This window comes from Uloborus diversus, chromosome 8, assembly GCF_026930045.1.
Source record: "Uloborus diversus isolate 005 chromosome 8, Udiv.v.3.1, whole genome shotgun sequence".
NCBI lineage: Eukaryota > Metazoa > Arthropoda > Arachnida > Araneae > Uloboridae > Uloborus > Uloborus diversus.
Genome location: NC_072738.1, coordinates 139,781,576 through 139,801,121, shown reverse-complemented (window position 1 = coordinate 139,801,121; position 19,546 = coordinate 139,781,576). Strand labels below are relative to the sequence as shown.

At 33.9% G+C, this 19,546-nt stretch overlaps 1 protein-coding gene across 2 annotated transcripts in view; it reads right to left on the bottom strand.

Annotated features, from left to right (window-relative positions):
- Positions 1-19,546, bottom strand: part of LOC129227610 (synaptic vesicle 2-related protein-like) — a 111,598-nt gene that overhangs the window by 48,215 nt on the left and 43,837 nt on the right. For both annotated transcript variants that reach the window (XM_054862197.1, XM_054862198.1), the window contains exons 4-5: positions 11,674-11,745; positions 10,538-10,662 (exon numbers count right to left, since the gene is read on the bottom strand). In XM_054862197.1, coding sequence (XP_054718172.1) covers positions 10,538-10,662; positions 11,674-11,745 — 197 coding nt within the window. The remainder of the gene's footprint in view (positions 1-10,537; positions 10,663-11,673; positions 11,746-19,546) is intronic.

Below are 19,546 nucleotides of genomic sequence, written 5' to 3'. Positions count from 1 at the left end.
AAAAACCAACATGATGGGGCTCCAAGTCATCCAAAACAAAATACTGAGAAAAGTCTTTAATGCACCTTGGTTTGTCTCCAATGATACGATCCATAATGATTCCCACATTGTGTATCTAACAGATTTCATTATTGACATCGCAACAAATTTCTTCACTCGACTCACCTACCACCCCAACCCACTGATACATGACCAAATACAATACACATATAATGAGGGAAACACAGGTTTCCCTTCGGACACAATGTTCATTACTTACCAACTCAAGGGGGAAAAGCGCCCCAGGCGCATTCCCCCTGCCGTTTCAGACGGCTAAATCTCTTCTTTGCCATTCCGGCAGATGGTTCGGCTCCCGAACCCTCCTTGCGGGTAGGACAGGCCTTACCCGCACTGATCTTCCATTGGATTTTCGCTGTACATATTGTAAATAGTCCTTATTTATCCACTTATATTTATCCTTCGTTCTTCATACTTGTCTATTATTTCACATGTGCTTGTAAATATTGTATATACACAAGTGGCCCTGAAAAGATTCCTTTTTTACATATCTCCTCCTCCCCCTCATACCATCAATGATCTGTTCCATGCCATGACCCTTTACCCTCACACCCGGCAAAAGAGCTCACGCTCTCCACCGAAGAAAAATCATGATCCGTATCCGTATCCGCTCGACAACGCTCCTTCTAGATTGAATACTTCTATTGAGAGCGAAAAAACATCTGGATCACAGAGCGTTGGAAGAACTGCAGGCAACTTACATTCCAGCAAATTGCTTGAAAGTTAGTCTTATTATTGGCAATGCTTTTATTAATGATTTGCGCGCTTTCTCGGAGAAGCAGGAAGGTGCCAAGCATGATATTAAATGTACACTAGACTTCTCTGAAGATGCTAGACACATAACCGACTTTAACCGAGAAGACTACTGAATTCTTCAAAATGATTCCAGGATATTTTCTGGAAGGTTACTGAATTTAAGGGGAAAACATTTCTTTTTTTTTTGTTTTCTCCCCAAGACATTTTTAATATCATTATTTCTTGCAAAGATACGGTTGCAACAGAAAAATGCAGTGACAATAGCATTGTCAGGCATAGCTGCTAGAGATCTTTTAGATGGTAGAAGAAGAGCACGTTCAGCTTAAATGTTGCCTATTAGATATTCGTAACAAACAAAACGCAATGTGTAACATTAAAAAAAAAAAACGCGGAATGACTGTAGTGTTGTAAAAGAGTACCATCATAATTTGGGATAAGCGTACTAAGACTCATGAGCAAAAGCGTTCATTCGAAAAACATCATAGGAGAATGCAAGATTTGCAAGGCAACGATACACTTTAAGCTGGCATTGTCTGAATACTGTCTTGGGACTTCTGGCGGACATTACCAGTAATTTCGATTAAATCCACACATGTAAAAACAATCGTTTTTATAGCGTAATGTCGAGATAATGTGAGTACCCACGAACATGCAAGTACATATGCAAAAGAAGAAGAATTCTTTGTGCATTATTGCAAGTTGATTTGCCAAGCTGTTACTTTTAAACTTACCTAGGTTATCTCTGAAGGTTTCAGTGAAATTACTGTTTTGAATTGGAGTAAACCAAGACATTGGGACCAAAACTCCATCCAAAACAAAACTGCGCGTCCAAAACAAAGACAACATTTTTTTGCATTTGTTTTCGGTAAAATTTCCCGAACAGACAGGAATATTTGCGGACCGTTAGTTGTCGAATGTTTAATACATATCACGATTCATGTCGTAAATTGTAATTATTCGTAGCAGACACTCATTGGGAGTTGAAATTTTCTAATGCAGGTTTGAAATAACGAGAAACAGTATTTGTCAACTGTTTAAAATAATTTTGACGACATACTATCCAACACAAGCACCATTTCTGTGGGAAAACTACATAAATTTTATGCTTGAAGATATACTCCTTAGAGCTAAACAAACACACTGATGTCCAAATTTAGATTTTACACCTGAGATGTATAACGAAGCTTTAGTGTTGATTGAAGTTTTATGCATTTCCATTTCAAATTTGTAGTTTAGCCATTATGGTGTGCTATCACCTGATTGATTTGCCACCGACTTAGTTAATACTGATTCGCAACGAGAAAAACAGTGCACACACAATGACGCTATCTCAGCTACAATAATTGCGAATAATGAACCATTACTGACAGCTGAAAAAAAATCGTAATCAGATTGTGTTGACCATTGATGCTGAACAAGGCTAAACAGTTTTCGATAAAAACAAAGCCATAAGCATTCCAACTGAATTTTTAAATTGTCTGTATATTGCAGGGATGCCACTACACGATTTCCGGTTAAAATTGGTTCACAAATTATTCTTTTTCGCTCTTTGAAACCACCTAAATTGTGCAACGGTACAAGTTTATCCATCAAAAGTCAACAATTTTGACGGGAAAATTTAAAGGAGAAATTTTTGTGTTTCCACGTAATCCATTAATAGCGTCATAATTTTCAAACACATTTGGAAGACTTCAATTTCCAATTCCTTAAGTTTTTGCAAATACCATAAATCGATTTAAAGACCAAACATGTGGTTTGGACTTGAAACATATACATGTTTCTCTCATAGGCAACTATTTATCGCCTACTCACAAGTGGGATACTTATCATACCTATTCGTGCTAGCGAAAGACAGGTTAAGCTATAATATTGTGCCCAAGTTAGTGCTTAGATAATTTTCAGTTTTCAAATAATAGAAGCAATTTTCAAAGTCCATGTTGTCTACCTCATTTATAAAATTTAATATTTATATGTTTTTAATTTAGTTAGTGTATTTTGTAAAGAAGTTATTGATTACAAACTATAGATAAAGCTGAGATGAATAAAATGTAGTGTACATTCTAAAGTTATATGGTGGTTTAGGTTTAATTTCTACATTCCGATATTTTACAATCAGCTTCGATATTTAATATCACTTTCAAGTTATTATTTTTTGGCCGAGGTCATACTTGCAAAATTTACTAAGCTTAAGTATAGTGCATTACCATAGAAAATTTAGTTACTTCTTACTAAATTTCATAAGTACTCAGGGGCGGATGGGGCCGGCGGGCCGGGCAAATTCCCGGTGGGCCGCCTCTGATGGGGCCGCATTGAATCTTTCAATTGAATAGTACAAAAAAAAACTAATATTTCTTTTCTTTGCTTTTTTTTCCTAATTAAAAAAAACATTTAAATATCTCTGAAAATATCATAATAAACCGATATATTTCTAAACGACTCATAAGAAAATCGCTGCTAGAAAAGTAATGATTACAAAATTAAAAAAAAAAAAAAAAAAAAACTCCGCAAACTTATGCTGTGAGCAATCAGATATTTTACTGTGTGTCAGTAAATTCATCGGTCGGCTGATAAGATAAATTTGATGCATAACTGTCCAGTACTTTCTAAGATCCTAACAGCTGCCTATAATAATAGTCTGTATGGGACAATGAACATGTAAAGGCAGGGCCGTCACCAGGGGAGGCGTAGAACCGAAGCTGCCAATTTTAATTTAGGGATGAAAAAAATAAAAAAAAAGAAAAGAAAGAAAACGTTCTCAATATTTAAAAAAATAGTAGTAACATAATACCAAGTGGAATTCCCGTGACAAAAAGTATTTTTCCAGCAAAATTTTGAAAGAAAATTCAACCCTTGAATATTAAACAATTAAACCTTTGAATATTATTTAGGAGCATCCACGGTTCTTTATTATAATTTACCTAAATAAAAGCAGCTGAAATTTTTCAAGACATTCTGACAAATTAAGATTTTTTTTTCAACGAAAAAAGTATTCATTACATAGTACAAACCTATGACAAGTTTCAACTTAGTACACTAAATGAATAGATAAATAATTATGGCGGTTTCATAGGGGCATGCGTCAAACAGAAAAAAAAAGTTAAAGCGCACTAGGGGAGATTTAAAATATTGTAATGAATACCAAGCGTTTGAATGCATAAATCGAAAATAAAATATAGCTTTATTAAGATATTTTAGCTGGTGGATACTTAAAGTAAAATAAAGTTGGAAGAAGATCTACGGTGTCACTGAAAATTACCACATCAGTCCAAAATGTTAAAAGATTATTAAACACTTTAATTTCAAACAAATTCAAACAACAGGTTGGAAATTGAAAACTTCACTATGAAGAAACAAAAGAACTAAAATGGTTTTGGAAAAGAAATGCTGCGGGGAGGTTTTTCCATAACATTTGTATCAATAATTTAATAAAATGATAGGGACTCAGCAAAGAATGCGGAAGGTAGAGAGATCCTCGACCCTTACCCTTCATTTTTCACCTCCAAGGTAGATTAAAAACGCGTTTTAAAACTTTTATTTTGAAAGAGTACAGGAGAAGTTTCTAAATCGGAACCCAGTCCCCCATCTTCTATTGTCTTTCGTTACCAAAGATGGCCTACAATTTGTATTTAGGACTTAAAATTCGAAAAGCTTCCAGGAGAGTGATCACTCAAATCCTGCAGAAGCGCCTCCACGCCATCTTTAAGGATCATTCAAAATTTCGTTTTTAGGACTACAATTTAGAAAATTTTCAGAGGTTATCGAATCTCTCCTACCCCTTGTATCACCAAAGATGGTCTGAAATTTCATTTTTAGGGCTTCAATTCCTTCAAGATTTCTAAGAAGAGCCTTCGAACCCTTTGTAACATCAGTGAGTATCATCTACGACTGTGATTTAGAATTCAAATTTCGAAAAATTACCGAAGGAAGGTCCCTGAACAGCTTTACCCACTAACATTACCAAAGATCGTCAAAAACTGCGTTTTAAAAGCTAAAATCGAAAATTTTTCGTACCCAACACGCTCGCCATCATCAATAAAGGTCGTCTTAAATTTAATTTTATGGACTTAATTCCAAATTATCTCCGGAAAACTCCTACCCCTCACGTCATTGAAAGTCGACGAAAATAACGTTTTTTAGCTTCAATTTCCAAGAATTGTCGGTCCCCTTTTACGTTATTAAAGAAGACCTACAATCCTTTTATTTAGATTTCAGTTACGAAACAATTCCTGGATAACACCTTCGAGCCTCTTTCCCTCACATTACCTAAGGTCACTACAATGGATTTTTAAGACAACTAATTCAAAAAAAAAGAAATCCCTGAGGGGGGGGGGAATCGGATCTTTGTTATCATTAACATTGTCAAAGATAGTTTAAAGTCGTTCATTGAAATTATACATTCTCTTTTCACGCGATATCGCGTGAAAAGTTCCAAATCACACACACACACACACACACACACGTTATTGCACATAAGACTTTCAGATACTTCGGGGATATTTATCGGGAACAAACTTGTTGAAGAACTTCAATTTCAAAAAACATCACCCCCCTCCCCCAAAGAGTGTCAATTGTCACCTAAATTGGCGATTCGGAAACTTCAATTGAGAGATTTTGCCTAGAAAGAATTCCTGAACGCCCTCCTTTCTCCCCAGTGTTTCCAAACATTGCTTACACATACGTTTTAAAGCTCTGATTTTGAAAAAGCTTTGGGGGAATTCTCCAAATACCTCCTCCCGCAAACATCGCCAAGATCATTTAAAAAGTCTAAAAATACGTTTTTGGAGCTATAATTAAAAAAAATTTCCAGTGGAGTGCCCCCGAACCCCCCATCATCTACACGAATATTACTTTAAAAAACATCGCCCCCCCCCCCCCGAAAAGCGTCAACTGTCACCTAAATAGGCGCTTTTGAAACTTCAATTGAGCAATTTTGGCTAGAAAGAATTTCTAAATCCCTTCTCTTCTCCCCCCCCCCCTAGTGTTTCCAAACATAGCTTACACATACGTTCTAGAACTCTGATTTTGAAGAAGTTTGGAGAGAATTCTCCAAATACCTCTTCCCGCAAACATCGCCAAGATCATTTAAAAAGTCTAAAAATACGTTTTTGGAGCTATAATTTAAAAAAAATAAGGTGTGGTTAAAAAAAAAAATAGGTTAGGTGGTAGGTTCGGAGGCCCTAGGGTGGGCCTCCGAACCCCCTATCATCAACACGAATATTACACTTTTTACTATGCAAGTGTTCGTATTATTGATTATTTTTCTCCACATTCGTAAACGCAGATCTCCTAATTTGAATCCTGAAATTCTAATGGTGACTCCCTTCTAAAACTAAAAGATGTATCATCAGCTCTACCTTTTACATTTGGAAAAAGAAAAACCTAAAGGGCGAAAGGGGGGGGGGGTCTCCTCATCAAGGAGCAAGTCTTAAAGGGCCGGCTGACATGTAAATGCCAGGGCCGGTTCATGCTCTCCCATCCGCCGCTGTAAGTACGTACTTCAGCCTAACACGCCCATTATCAATCTCATATGTTTTAGAATTGGCTACACAGTTTGAAGCTTTATTAAAAAAATAATTATTGGATTCTATCAAAATAATGAGTCAAATATTACTTTGATTCAACTTCTTTGCCACAGCAACGCGTGGCTGGGTCAGCTAGTATATATATCAACGCACAGCCAATGCTGCTGAAGTCTCAGACTTGAAATTTGGCAGGCATGTCCACATGATTACGAAAGTATCCACTAAGAAAGGATTTTTCGAAATATCAATTACTTGATTCTTGAGAAATGAATTAAAACCCCTTAATTTTTGTGAGATTAAAACCTGTCATTGAAATTTAAATCCCTTATTTTCGGAGGCTTTCCTACATTCAAATCATTATTCGGTACTTCATCTCAACTTTTGGTCGATAGCGAATTTTAAATTTGATATTGTTTTGTTTCTCATGTGATTCTTCGAGGCTTTTCACAAGTCAAATAATAATGTTTCTGTCTTTTGCATTAAATTTTTTCAATACTAGAAACGAAGTTTTTAAGAACATCAGCACAGGCGGACTATACGTTTGAATTTAGAAGAGTGCAGTTTCCTGTAAAATTTTGCTTTGCGATAACCGTTGATAAGTCACAAGGACAGACATTAAAAGTAGCAGGGATCGGTTTAAGAGAAGACCTTTTTTTTTCACACGGCCAATTTTATGTAGCTTGCTCCAAAGTCAGTTCATCAAGCAGCTCAATAATTTTAGCACCAAGAAAAAAAACTAAAAATGTTGGACACAACGAAGTTCTTGCTTAAACATAGGTATAACAATAAAATGTGGATAACCTGTAATGTAGCCTTACTGTAATGGCAAAGATAATCAATACTTTAAAAGGATCGTTAATAACAGTTAAAGATTGGTTAAGGACAAGGGCATATATATATAAGGAGTCCAGGGACCCTAGGTCCTCCCAAAATCGAAACTAGGTGCACCAAGCACTGTTAACCCCTGCTAATTCCATTACCCGAGCAATGCCGGGTACGGGAATGCTAGTTTTCAATAAAATTTCAATTATTTCCCACATTTACTCTCTCTCTTTCATTTAATTTGTTTTCGCTGTTCTTATGGTTGATGTACGAATTTGCAATAGTAAAAGGGATGTCAGTTTTCTGAAATTTCCTTTCGAATTTCAGAAATTTTGCTTTGTTCTAAAAATTTATTTATTTGCTCTCTAAAAAAGGAGGGAAGAAAAAAAAAGTGCAAACCTCAGAGTTACTTGTTTTTCTTTCTCTCCCTCTTTTTATATTGTAGCGTTTATTATCAATTCTTGAAATTTTTTCTCTTTTCTCGCTGCTTTTAACTGTATTAGTTTACAATTTTTTTTTTTTTTTGCATTCTTATCAAAAATTGAAAATTTTGCCTGTAAATTGCTTAGCAATGGTGTCTAAAATGCACGATTTTGTTTTGTTTTGTTTTGTTCTTTGATATACACTGACATTTAAATTTTAAAATTTTACCTTTGAATACCAAATTTTAGATGATATCAAGTGGGACTCAGAAAATTTCATCTGCCAACGCTTAGATAAACAGGTGATGAAAATATAGTTTAAAATACGCATTAGTTTACATCAATAAACTTCGGTCAAGGAAACTTAAAATTTGAATGACTTCAGCCGCCCCCAGGACAAAATCCAGGATTCGCCACTGGAAGTTGGACAAAGGATTGCACCACTCCCTGTGTCTTAAAGGGGTTTCCTGCTCATCTCCTCTATTTACAAGGGTGGAAATAGAGTCAAAAGGTCCAACAAAAGAGCGTGAGAAGGGGACGAAAAGTTTCAGGTAGGTTTTTTGGGCCTAATTATCAGGACTTACATTTTCTGATACCCTAGGGTTCTAGAATGAAAGTGACAGTATAAGCTTCTCCGAATCATTCCCACCCCTGAGAGAAATAATGAAGGGCATGAGAAATTTTTGGAAACATTCCTCGAGTTGCTTCGAGACAATAAACTGCGATTTTTTCGGAAAAAATTACATTTGAGGCAGTAAGGAGCAAAGGGATGTAAGTGGCAAAATTAAAAATTTGGAGATAACCAATGCAAATAGTACACTGTAAAAACGATTCAGAAACGTTTCGGGAAAGTAATAGGCAGTTGTTGTGCAAAATTTTCGCCAGTAACATATCTTTCAAAATCCAGGAATATTTTCCGCTAAAATTCAGTAACCTTTCTGAAGTTATCCTGGAAGCCCCTGAGAAATTCAGAAATCTTCCCATTAAAAGCCAATCTTGTGTGTAGAAAATTAGAGTAAACTTAGGAATGTATAATATAACAGCTCGGCATCTTCCTGATTTATCAAGGAAGTTCCAAGAGCTTTATTGCAACCATGGCCAAAGCTTAGCCAGAATTGCAAGTATGCGACGAGGATTTCCCCCGCCTGCAAAGCAAAGTAGTTCACACTTATTCGCTTCCTTTGGGAGCTTAATTATTATGGACGAGCCGTAATTGAACTGATGCCGATGCACTTTATAAATACGTTCAGTTAATCTTTAAACTGGGAGCTAAAAATATTTTTCACAACAGTGGAAAGTTTGCATTCGTGCGACTTGTAGCAATTCAGGAAACTTTTTGGCAATGATACTTGATTTTTCCAGGAAGTGGATAAAAACCATTAAAATCCCGAAACGTAACACGGAAATACACAGTAACGTTTCGGAATTTTTTTAGTGCAAAGGCAAGAGATAGTACTAATAGCCCTGGTAGGTGCTAAATCATGCTGTACAGCATGATTTAGGGGAAAAATTCAATAATAGCCTACCTAGGACGTTATCTTTAAACACGTTTTACTCGAAGCTTGAAAATGTCCACTGACATCCCTTTGCTTCTCACTGCCTCATTTGACTTCGAAAAATATTCGACATAACAAGGTTAGAAATAAAAACTCTCCGACATAAGAATGAAAAATAACATTAGATAAATACGCAAAATCAAGGGGAAAAATAATTTTTCGTCATATCAAGGTTTTCGTGGTATCGACGTTCGAGATATCGAGAGTATACTGTATTCGCTTACTGCCCTACCCATTTCCTGCGAATTAGACTCTTCCACTGAGGAGTCGAAAGGTAAATGACTGAGTCCTTCTCCTACTCCGGAATTTTAGACTTTTATCTTTCGGGAAACTTTTTGACAAAAATACTTAATTTTCGCAGGAAATTGGTGAAATCTTGTGAAATCCCGAAACGTTCCACGGAAATAATCAGTGACGTTTCTGATTTCGTTACAGTGAATGATGAAAGTTTGTTTCCAGCTATTCTACTTTTTTATCGGACATTTCAAAAAAAAACTGTGGGGAAAATGAAAGTATTTTCTGGGTCCATGTAATTCTTTTTGCTCATTCTATCCATTTCAATGACTAAAAGCAGTACTTTTGACTGAAGGAAACCACCCCGTTCTGTTTACATTTTCTTACTTTGTGTATTTCATACTTAATTCTCCCAGCGGTAATAATAAGTAAAAACTTTTAAAGAAAATGTACCACAGTCCGAAAAAAATGCGTAATGCACCATTTCAAAGTATGCATTGGTCCCTTAAAAACTGCCAAAGTGCAACGGTACGTACCCGCAAGTGACGACTCATCTATTTCACTGAAAATAATACTTTATACATGTTTCAACAAAATTTACTTGCTTTAGGAATACAAATCTATGTGTGGAGCAAAAAATGTGATCGTTACTTTTTTTTAATAATAACTTTTTAATGAAATGAGATGTCACTGGCAGCTTTTTCGTGTAATGGCCCTATACATATTTCGTCTCAAAGTTTTAAATTATTGTTTCTCCATCGTAGAGACATGTTTCCTTGTCATTGGAACCTTCATTAGTCTTTGTCATTTCGATATTAATAGAGCAAAAATAGTAACTAATTCATACGGCAAATGACAAGAGGCTGACTTTAGATGTCCTGCACGTGACGCATGCAAATAAGTTAAATTTTAAATAACGAAATTAGAATTGAATTAAAAAAAAAAACAACTGCATCAGGAGGATCTTTAACAAATGTGTAGATATTTTTAAAAAAGATGACTCTTGTTTAACTAAAATATTACTAAGATCTTTAATAAAATGCTGGTGAAATTAGAGTCTGATTATCCCAAACTTGACGGTGGAACGGCCAGAAACTTTCCTTTACCAGAGACCATTCACACTTTCGCGTTTCTACGGATTTTAAGGTATACTGCTTTTGTAACTTACGCTTGTGGGAGGCCTCCAATGGCAAATGCTCCGACGGCTCGAAAAACGATGTACCAAGTGTAACTGGGAAGTCCTGAGGACACAGCGCCAAAGACGACAAGGAAGATTAGCGAAGATGACAACGCCTGAAATCGACAAAAATGAAAAATTAATTACTTAAGCATGCATTGTAGCATTAGTTTGGAGTAATTTCAAAATTTATTTTAGATCGGTTAATGTAACACCACATTAGATACGGTGCCTCAGAGCTGGATAATGACGTCATCATAGATCCGTCGATCGGCAGTCATCCTATGCTGCGTTATGGAATCCCGCTTGCATTTTAAATTTTTCATTTCACCGCTTCTAAAACTCAAAGTATTTAATATTTAAAAACAGATAATCAAAATTGGATTCAATATCTTAGTTTGCGAAATTTTCACAGAAATAAAAAAAAAAAGATTAGAGTAATTTGCTTTGACGCAATTTTAATCTTGACGATTAATTTCCATGTTATTCTTTACCGCAATTTTTTGCCTAAGTTACATAGAAACTACTTTTGCGGACCTATACACGATATTTGTAATTTTTTTAATAATATTTTTAACAAAACAATCAGTAAAATGAGACTAAACGCTCCAATACAATGAAAAATAATCCGAATAACAATTCAGTTCAGCTATTAAAATGTCAAATAATAAAAGGAACTCTTTGATTTTTAACTCTTATGAAATTATCCAGAAATGCCCAAATTATTCAGATCTTGATTTTTAGAAGTCTTTCCACATTCTGAATAATCGCTCCGATCTAGTAAACGGTTTAAAAATCATTCCGTATTTTTCTGCAGTTTGGCTTCATTTCTTATAATTAGTTTCTTTTTTTCCCCCCGTTTCTTTAAACTCCTTTGGTTTTCGCCTCAAGATGGCGGACGTGTCTCAACTTAAGTTGCGATCTACAGCTTTAGGGTTAAAAGATGTGTCCAGATCAGTTAAACTGGAATTTAAAATAATATCAATTCGTTAAAATATGGAGCTGAATCATTTATTAAAGGCAAGTACTATGACGTTCTATTTTGTTCCGTAAAACATGACAATCATTTTGATGTGGCTTACTTTTCATTGCGTCCAATTTCATTGCAACCATTTTGGTACACTTACCGTTCTTCGGCCATATTTATCTGACCAGATTCCATATAGAAAACAGCCCAGCATCGAGGATAAACATGTGACCTAGAAAGGAAAAAGAAAACTGTCGGTTTTAATCTACAGAATTACTAATTACAAAATATCTGACATTCTGTGCAATGGCCCATTTGTGGTTTCATTTTGAAATTGACACAGAAAAGTAACTAGAAAGAAACTAAGTGTATATTTTAAAAAAAATTAACAACAGGTTCGGAGTATGTGTTGCTAGAATCGAGAACTCTCAAGCTGATGTCTTGGGCACCCGCATGTAAGTCAGTACAAAAAAAAAAAAAAAAAAAAAAAAAAAAAAAATTCTAGTTTTTTAACTTTTTTTTTAAATTTAGTTCCTACAAAAATAATACGCATATATCATTTTTTATTTTTATATTTTAAACAATTTTTGAGATGCAATGTCTTCTCTGTTAAAATGATTTAATTTACAAGTTTTATTTCTCAGACTTCATTTGGGGGGGGGGGGTCAAGGGGCGTGAGAATGCACTCCTTGAACTCCCGCACCTTCTCGCGGACTAAACTTGAGATTAATATTCTTGATGCATTTTGTAGTTTCAAAAATATTATGTATTTGGTCCCTTGTTACTTATTTAAATTTTATTTTTTAAATCCAGGTGATGAAAGTGAACCCTCTTAAAAATACTCATACACAAATACATGACTAATATTTTTCGTGATGTACTTTGTAGTTTAAAAGTTTTGTAGTTTGTCCTGTGTTCCAAATGAATTCAACTTTTTTATTTAATGTAAATAATTATTTCATTTTTTATTGTGAAAAAAATATCATTTTCTTTCATCATCATTTTAAATCATTTTAATTTACTTTCAAAAGCCAGAGTATGAAGCAAGTGCACCCTCTCCCCTATCGGCCATAGATATTTCCCGAAGAGCATTCCTATGATATTTTGTATGGAAACTCTAAATTAGTCAAAAATAAATGCCTTTATATATATATATATATATATATATATATATATATATATATATATATATATATATATATATATATATATATATACATATATATACATATAAAACGAGATACAATAACAAGAGATACAATTTAAAACAATATTAAAATAGAAATTCAAAGAAATTGAAAAAATCAACGACATTAAAAAACTGAAGGAATAAATACAAAAGTGTACCGTAATGCCAGCGCAAAGCTGCTAGAAACAAAAACAATACAAACATATTTACACAAACAGTCAAAATACAAATGAAAAAGCAAATGAAAAAAGCGAGAACATCAAAATGGAAAATGAAAAAGGTGAACCCAGGACCAACACTTTCTCAAGGGTTCACCTTTTTCATTTTCCATTTTGATGTTCTCGCTTTTTTCATTTGCTTTTTCATTTGTATTTTGACTGTTTGTGTGAATATATATATATATCCTTATATATTATTTCTGTAGCCTGTTTTTGGTTTCTACGCCAAATTTCCCTCAATTCTTGATCGATTTCTTTGATTTACGGCTTATTTTATAGCTTATGGTGCTGGCTACTGACGAAAAATAGACCCAAGGTCTGAAAATTGTTTCTTTTAGCCGAAAAACCTGTTTTAAAGAACCAGCATGAGGTTTTCGGTCAAACTTATAACTTTAATTTGCGCTATGACCGACAGAGCTGAGTAGCTTGATCGGCAGAGCGTTCTCTTCGTAACCAGGAGATTACGTGTTCGGGCCCACGTCCGAACAATCTGCAACAAAAAAATTAGAGAGATATCGCGCATTACATGAGCACTGAATTAAATGAGTAACAGCTATGAGGGAATAGAATAAATGAGAAGGAAATGCTCCTTGCTGATATGAAAACATTCAGTGATTTTGTGCTAAATTACTTCGAAATTGCACGTGTTTTTTTTTTAAGCTTTGGCTCTGGAAAGAAAATTAAAGCATAATGTAAGCGAAAATATAAGTAACAGGTTTAAGATTGCAGACTACAATAGAATTGTTTTTTGATCAGAAAAAAATAATAAATCGTATATTGAAATATATATTCTTCTAATGAGTTTTTGACTCTTTGTACAAATAAAAAAATTACTACCTCAATTTGATGGGTAAAATACATTTTTTTTTTTTTTTGCAAAAAAAAAAAAAAAAAAAAAAAAAAACAAATAGCGTATCACATTTTTACTACATTTGAAAAGCTACGCTTAAAAAAGAACTTAGTTCAAATTATTTTGCATTTTAACCGTGCTGTTAAATGATGAACACGTGCTGCCATCTAAGTTATAACGGTTTAAGCAGCCTGCGATAACAAATTGTAAAAAATTTCAAAAATAAAAACATTTTTCTTCAATATCTTATCTTATATATTAATCCCCTCTCATTTTAAAACTTATCAGGCAGGCCAATGACGAAAAAAAGACTTACGGTCGAAAATTCAAGTTTTCTAAATCGCCTCTTGCTGTTTCAAAACCTTGATGCTGCCTGTAGTTCTTATGCATTTTTTAAAGCAAAGTTCTAATGCAGTTTTCCATTTTTTACGTCGCTTTCGGCAAAAAAAAAAAAAAAGCCTTTGTGTGTGTTCATATTTTAATAAAGCTTAACAGCATTGGACTTAGTTGTTCGGTTTAATTGATGAGTTTTTTTCGGTAGAGCGTTCGGCTATAAACTATCTGAACTTCGGGCAAGCTTGGGCTGTCCGACATAATATCAAATTTATATTAGTATTACGCATTACATGTGCTCATAACATACACACCTAATAAAATTAATGCAGTGGGAATTCTACTTGGTGTTTCGACTCCTTTATGCAGGTTACAGTTATCATTCGGATAAGTTGATTGTTAATCGAACTGTGTTCTTTGACTACATCCAGACCACTCAACATCATGTAAGCATAAAAAAGTATTAGATTTACCTAAAGAAATCCTTTTTGTGCAGAAAAACATTTTTATTGTATGCTTAAATATAGATGTTTCTAATAGCAGTGTTCGACCTTTTGTACAAATGAAAAAATACTACGCCCGATTAAAACTACGAGTTTCACTCAGTAAACCTTTAATTTTTTATTCGCGCGAATACGATATAAAGCATTAAAAGTATTATTAACTTCATTAGCAAGAAATTATTTTTTACTCCTCTGCTTTCTGCTGAAAAAAAATACATTTTGTCTACGTTCGAAAAATTACACTTAAGAACGGACTCAGTTCAACTGGTTTTGGTTTTGAATTTTAAGTGTTCGATTAAAAGAGAAATATGTGAGGGCATTTAAGCCGTAACGGTTAAAGCAACCTTCTATGTGAAATAGTTCAATATTCAAAGATAAAAACACTTATTTTCAATCAAATTTATTACTTCTCTAGAATGTTTGTTTCAATCGCTACGTGAGATCTTCGTCATTCTTTAATCAAATTCCATGCTTTGCGAATAATTTTAAATCGTATCATGCTGGTTAATGACAGAACACAGATGCATGATCTTATTATTATTATTATTTTTTTGGCAAAAAGCTTTTTTGCTGTTTTTTACTTTGCATTCCTTCAATGAATAGCTTTCGAAAAGGAAGACGCAATTGCTAGGTTTGTTGGGGTGTCGGGCTGTTAGTTAGAATGGCGCCAATTCGAATACGTGCCAATAAATATCTCTTTAATGTTTCTTTTTTTCCCGTCAGATGCTGACATGTGCAGGACTGTATTTGCCACAACCTGTTTTTTTACATGCACAATTATTGCTTTTTCACGAGTCACCACTCAGCCACACTTTTAATGACATTTATGTTTGCATTGAAAATATGTACGATTAAAAGGGAAGCTATGACCAAATTATCACAACGTTGTATTTAACGAGGTTTTGTTACTGATGTCTTTAAATTACATGCCTTCTCTTCTGCGCTTACTTTTTTTTCGGTTCTTCTTCATAATGTTATTCCTTTGAAATTCTTAAAGAGCGAAATGCCTTATGAAACGATTTGAAGCACAGTGCGGAGTTCCGCACGGGTCGACTAGTATATATATATATATATATATATATATATATATATATATATATATATATATATATATATATATATATATATATATATATATATATATATATATATATATATTTATATTTATATATATATATATATATATATATATATACTAGTCGACCCGTGCGGAACTCCGCACTGTGCTTCAAATCGTTTCATAAGGCATTTCGCTCTTTAAGAATTTCAAAGGAATAACATTATGAAGAAGAACCGAAAAAAAAGTAAGCGCAGAAGAGAAGGCATGTAATTTAAAGACATCAGTAACAAAACCTCGTTAAATACAACGTTGTGATAATTTGGTCATAGCTTCCCTTTTAATCGTACATATTTTCAATGCAAACATAAATGTCATTAAAAGTGTGGCTGAGTGGTGACTCGTGAAAAAGCAATAATTGTGCATGTAAAAAAACAGGTTGTGGCAAATACAGTCCTGCACATGTCAGCATCTGACGGGAAAAAAAGAAACATTAAAGAGATATTTATTGGCACGTATTCGAACTGGCGCCATTCTAACTAACAGCCCGACACCCCAACAAACCTAGCAATTGCGTCTTCCTTTTCGAAAGCTATTCATTGAAGGAATGCAAAGTAAAAAACAGCAAAAAAGCTTTTTGCCAAAAAAATAATAATAATAATAAGATCATGCATCTGTGTTCTGTCATTAACCAGCATGATACGATTTAAAATTATTCGCAAAGCATGGAATTTGATTAAAGAATGACGAAGATCTCACGTAGCGATTGAAACAAACATTCTAGAGAAGTAATAAATTTGATTGAAAATAAGTGTTTTTATCTTTGAATATTGAACTATTTCACATAGAAGGTTGCTTTAACCGTTACGGCTTAAATGCCCTCACATATTTCTCTTTTAATCGAACACTTAAAATTCAAAACCAAAACCAGTTGAACTGAGTCCGTTCTTAAGTGTAATTTTTCGAACGTAGACAAAATGTATTTTTTTTCAGCAGAAAGCAGAGGAGTAAAAAATAATTTCTTGCTAATGAAGTTAATAATACTTTTAATGCTTTATATCGTATTCGCGCGAATAAAAAATTAAAGGTTTACTGAGTGAAACTCGTAGTTTTAATCGGGCGTAGTATTTTTTCATTTGTACAAAAGGTCGAACACTGCTATTAGAAACATCTATATTTAAGCATACAATAAAAATGTTTTTCTGCACAAAAAGGATTTCTTTAGGTAAATCTAATACTTTTTTATGCTTACATGATGTTGAGTGGTCTGGATGTAGTCAAAGAACACAGTTCGATTAACAATCAACTTATCCGAATGATAACTGTAACCTGCATAAAGGAGTCGAAACACCAAGTAGAATTCCCACTGCATTAATTTTATTAGGTGTGTATGTTATGAGCACATGTAATGCGTAATACTAATATAAATTTGATATTATGTCGGACAGCCCAAGCTTGCCCGAAGTTCAGATAGTTTATAGCCGAACGCTCTACCGAAAAAAACTCATCAATTAAACCGAACAACTAAGTCCAATGCTGTTAAGCTTTATTAAAATATGAACACACACAAAGGCTTTTTTTTTTTTTGCCGAAAGTGACGTAAAAAATGGAAAACTGCATTAGAACTTTGCTTTAAAAAATGCATAAGAACTACAGGCAGCATCAAGGTTTTGAAACAGCAAGAGGCGATTTAGAAAACTTGAATTTTCGACCGTAAGTCTTTTTTTCGTCATTGGCCTGCCTGATAAGTTTTAAAATGAGAGGGGATTAATATATAAGATAAGATATTGAAGAAAAATGTTTTTATTTTTGAAATTTTTTACAATTTGTTATCGCAGGCTGCTTAAACCGTTATAACTTAGATGGCAGCACGTGTTCATCATTTAACAGCACGGTTAAAATACAAAATAAATTGAACTATGCTTTCGAATGTAGTAAAAATGTGATAAGCTATTTTTTTTTAAGAAAAAAGAAGAAAAATATATATTTTACCCTTCAAATTGAGGTAGTATTTTATTTATTTGTACAAAGAGTCAAAAACTCATTAGAAGAATATATATTTCAATATACGATTTATTATTTTTTTCTGATCAAAAAACAATTCTATTGTAGTCTGCAATCTTAAACCTGTTACTTATATTTTCGCTTACATTATGCTTTAATTTTCTTTCCAGAGCCAAAGCTTAAAAAAAAAACACGTGCAATTTCGAAGTAATTTAGCACAAAATCACTGAATGTTTTCATATCAGCAGGGAGCATTTCCTTCTCATTTATTCTATTCCCTCATAGCTGTTACTCATTTAATTCAGTGCTCATGTAATGCGCGATATCTCTCTAATTTTTTTGTTGCAGATTGTTCGGACGTGGGCCCGAACACGTAATCTCCTGGTTACGAAGAGAACGCTCTGCCGATCAAGCTACTCAGCTCTGTCGGTCATAGCGCAAATTAAAGTTATAAGTTTGACCGAAAACCTCATGCTGGTTCTTTAAAACAGGTTTTTCGGCTAAAAGAAACAATTTTCAGACCTTGGGTCTATTTTTCGTCAGTAGCCAGCACCATAAGCTATAAAATAAGCCGTAAATCAAAGAAATCGATCAAGAATTGAGGGAAATTTGGCGTAGAAACCAAAAACAGGCTACAGAAATAATATATAAGGATATATATATATAGCAATCGCAATTTGCTTGCAATATACCTAACAGCCCGGTTATCACATCCAATGATAAAAGTTTCGTATTTATTAGACTTATCAGTCAGGACTAGTGAATAACCGAGCTGGAGGCAGATGTCATCTGATTGAAGCTGAGAATGCCTACCAGGGCTGTGGAGTCGGAGTCGGTCTGATTTTGGGGTAAAGGATTCGGAGTCAGAATAGTTCGAAACTATGCCGACTCCGACTCCGGGTTTTTTCATTTCTTTAACTTTCAGTGACTCTCCTTTCATTTTTCAAACAACTGACTACCTATTAATTTGATTACATGCTACTAATGAGAAAATTCTTGTCATTGTGGCAACCAGCTGGCTTGATTGTTTATCGAGCTTTCTGTAACAGATACCTACGCCGTCTCCTAGTTTGCTTACTTTTTATTTTTATTTACGTGAAAGCAACTGTCAGCAAATCGTTTTGTTGCCTAACATTTCCTAAGCAATCACTTTCAAATAAAAAAATTAATATATTTTTTACCTAGATCTCAGTTATAAAATAGTAAAAGGAATGTATGAATCGCTTGAGCAAGTTGGGAAACTTCTGAGGGTTCTTGGCAAATTCAAATAGGTGTTCGCTTGGCCCGAAAGCGCAAATCCAAAACATCCGATAAAATATAAATGTTTTTTTTTTTTTTTTAATCTAAAGATTTTATCTCAGAAAGCTTGATTATCACTAAAAAATTCAAAACAAAATCAGTACATGATTTCTTGGTTACAACACTCAATAATTGTAGTTAATCCTAAAATCTTATTAAGGTTAATTCCAAAGCTGCCAATAAAACTAAAATTAAAAATTGAGCCAAGAAATGTAAGTATTTAAAACTATTCGTACAAAGCTGTATGCTGCCGCATTTTGGGTAAAATTTGCCCCAGACGTACATGTACCCGACCTCTCCCCGCAATATAGTGCAATATTTTCGTTGAAATTTTTATGATGAAATTTAAGATTTAGGGGGATATTATTGGGGAAATTTTTCAGAATTAAAGTATTTCAATTTTTACTAACTCTCAGATTAAGTTGAGGTGGTACCCACCAGATGGGTGTTACCCGGGAAGGGGAGTACCGTTCCCTGACAAGAAAAGTTTTTTGACTAAGCAAAAAAAAAAAATAAAAAAATCCCTCAAGTTACAGCTTTCAAAAATTGAAAGCACAGGATTTGATCAACATCTGTTAGT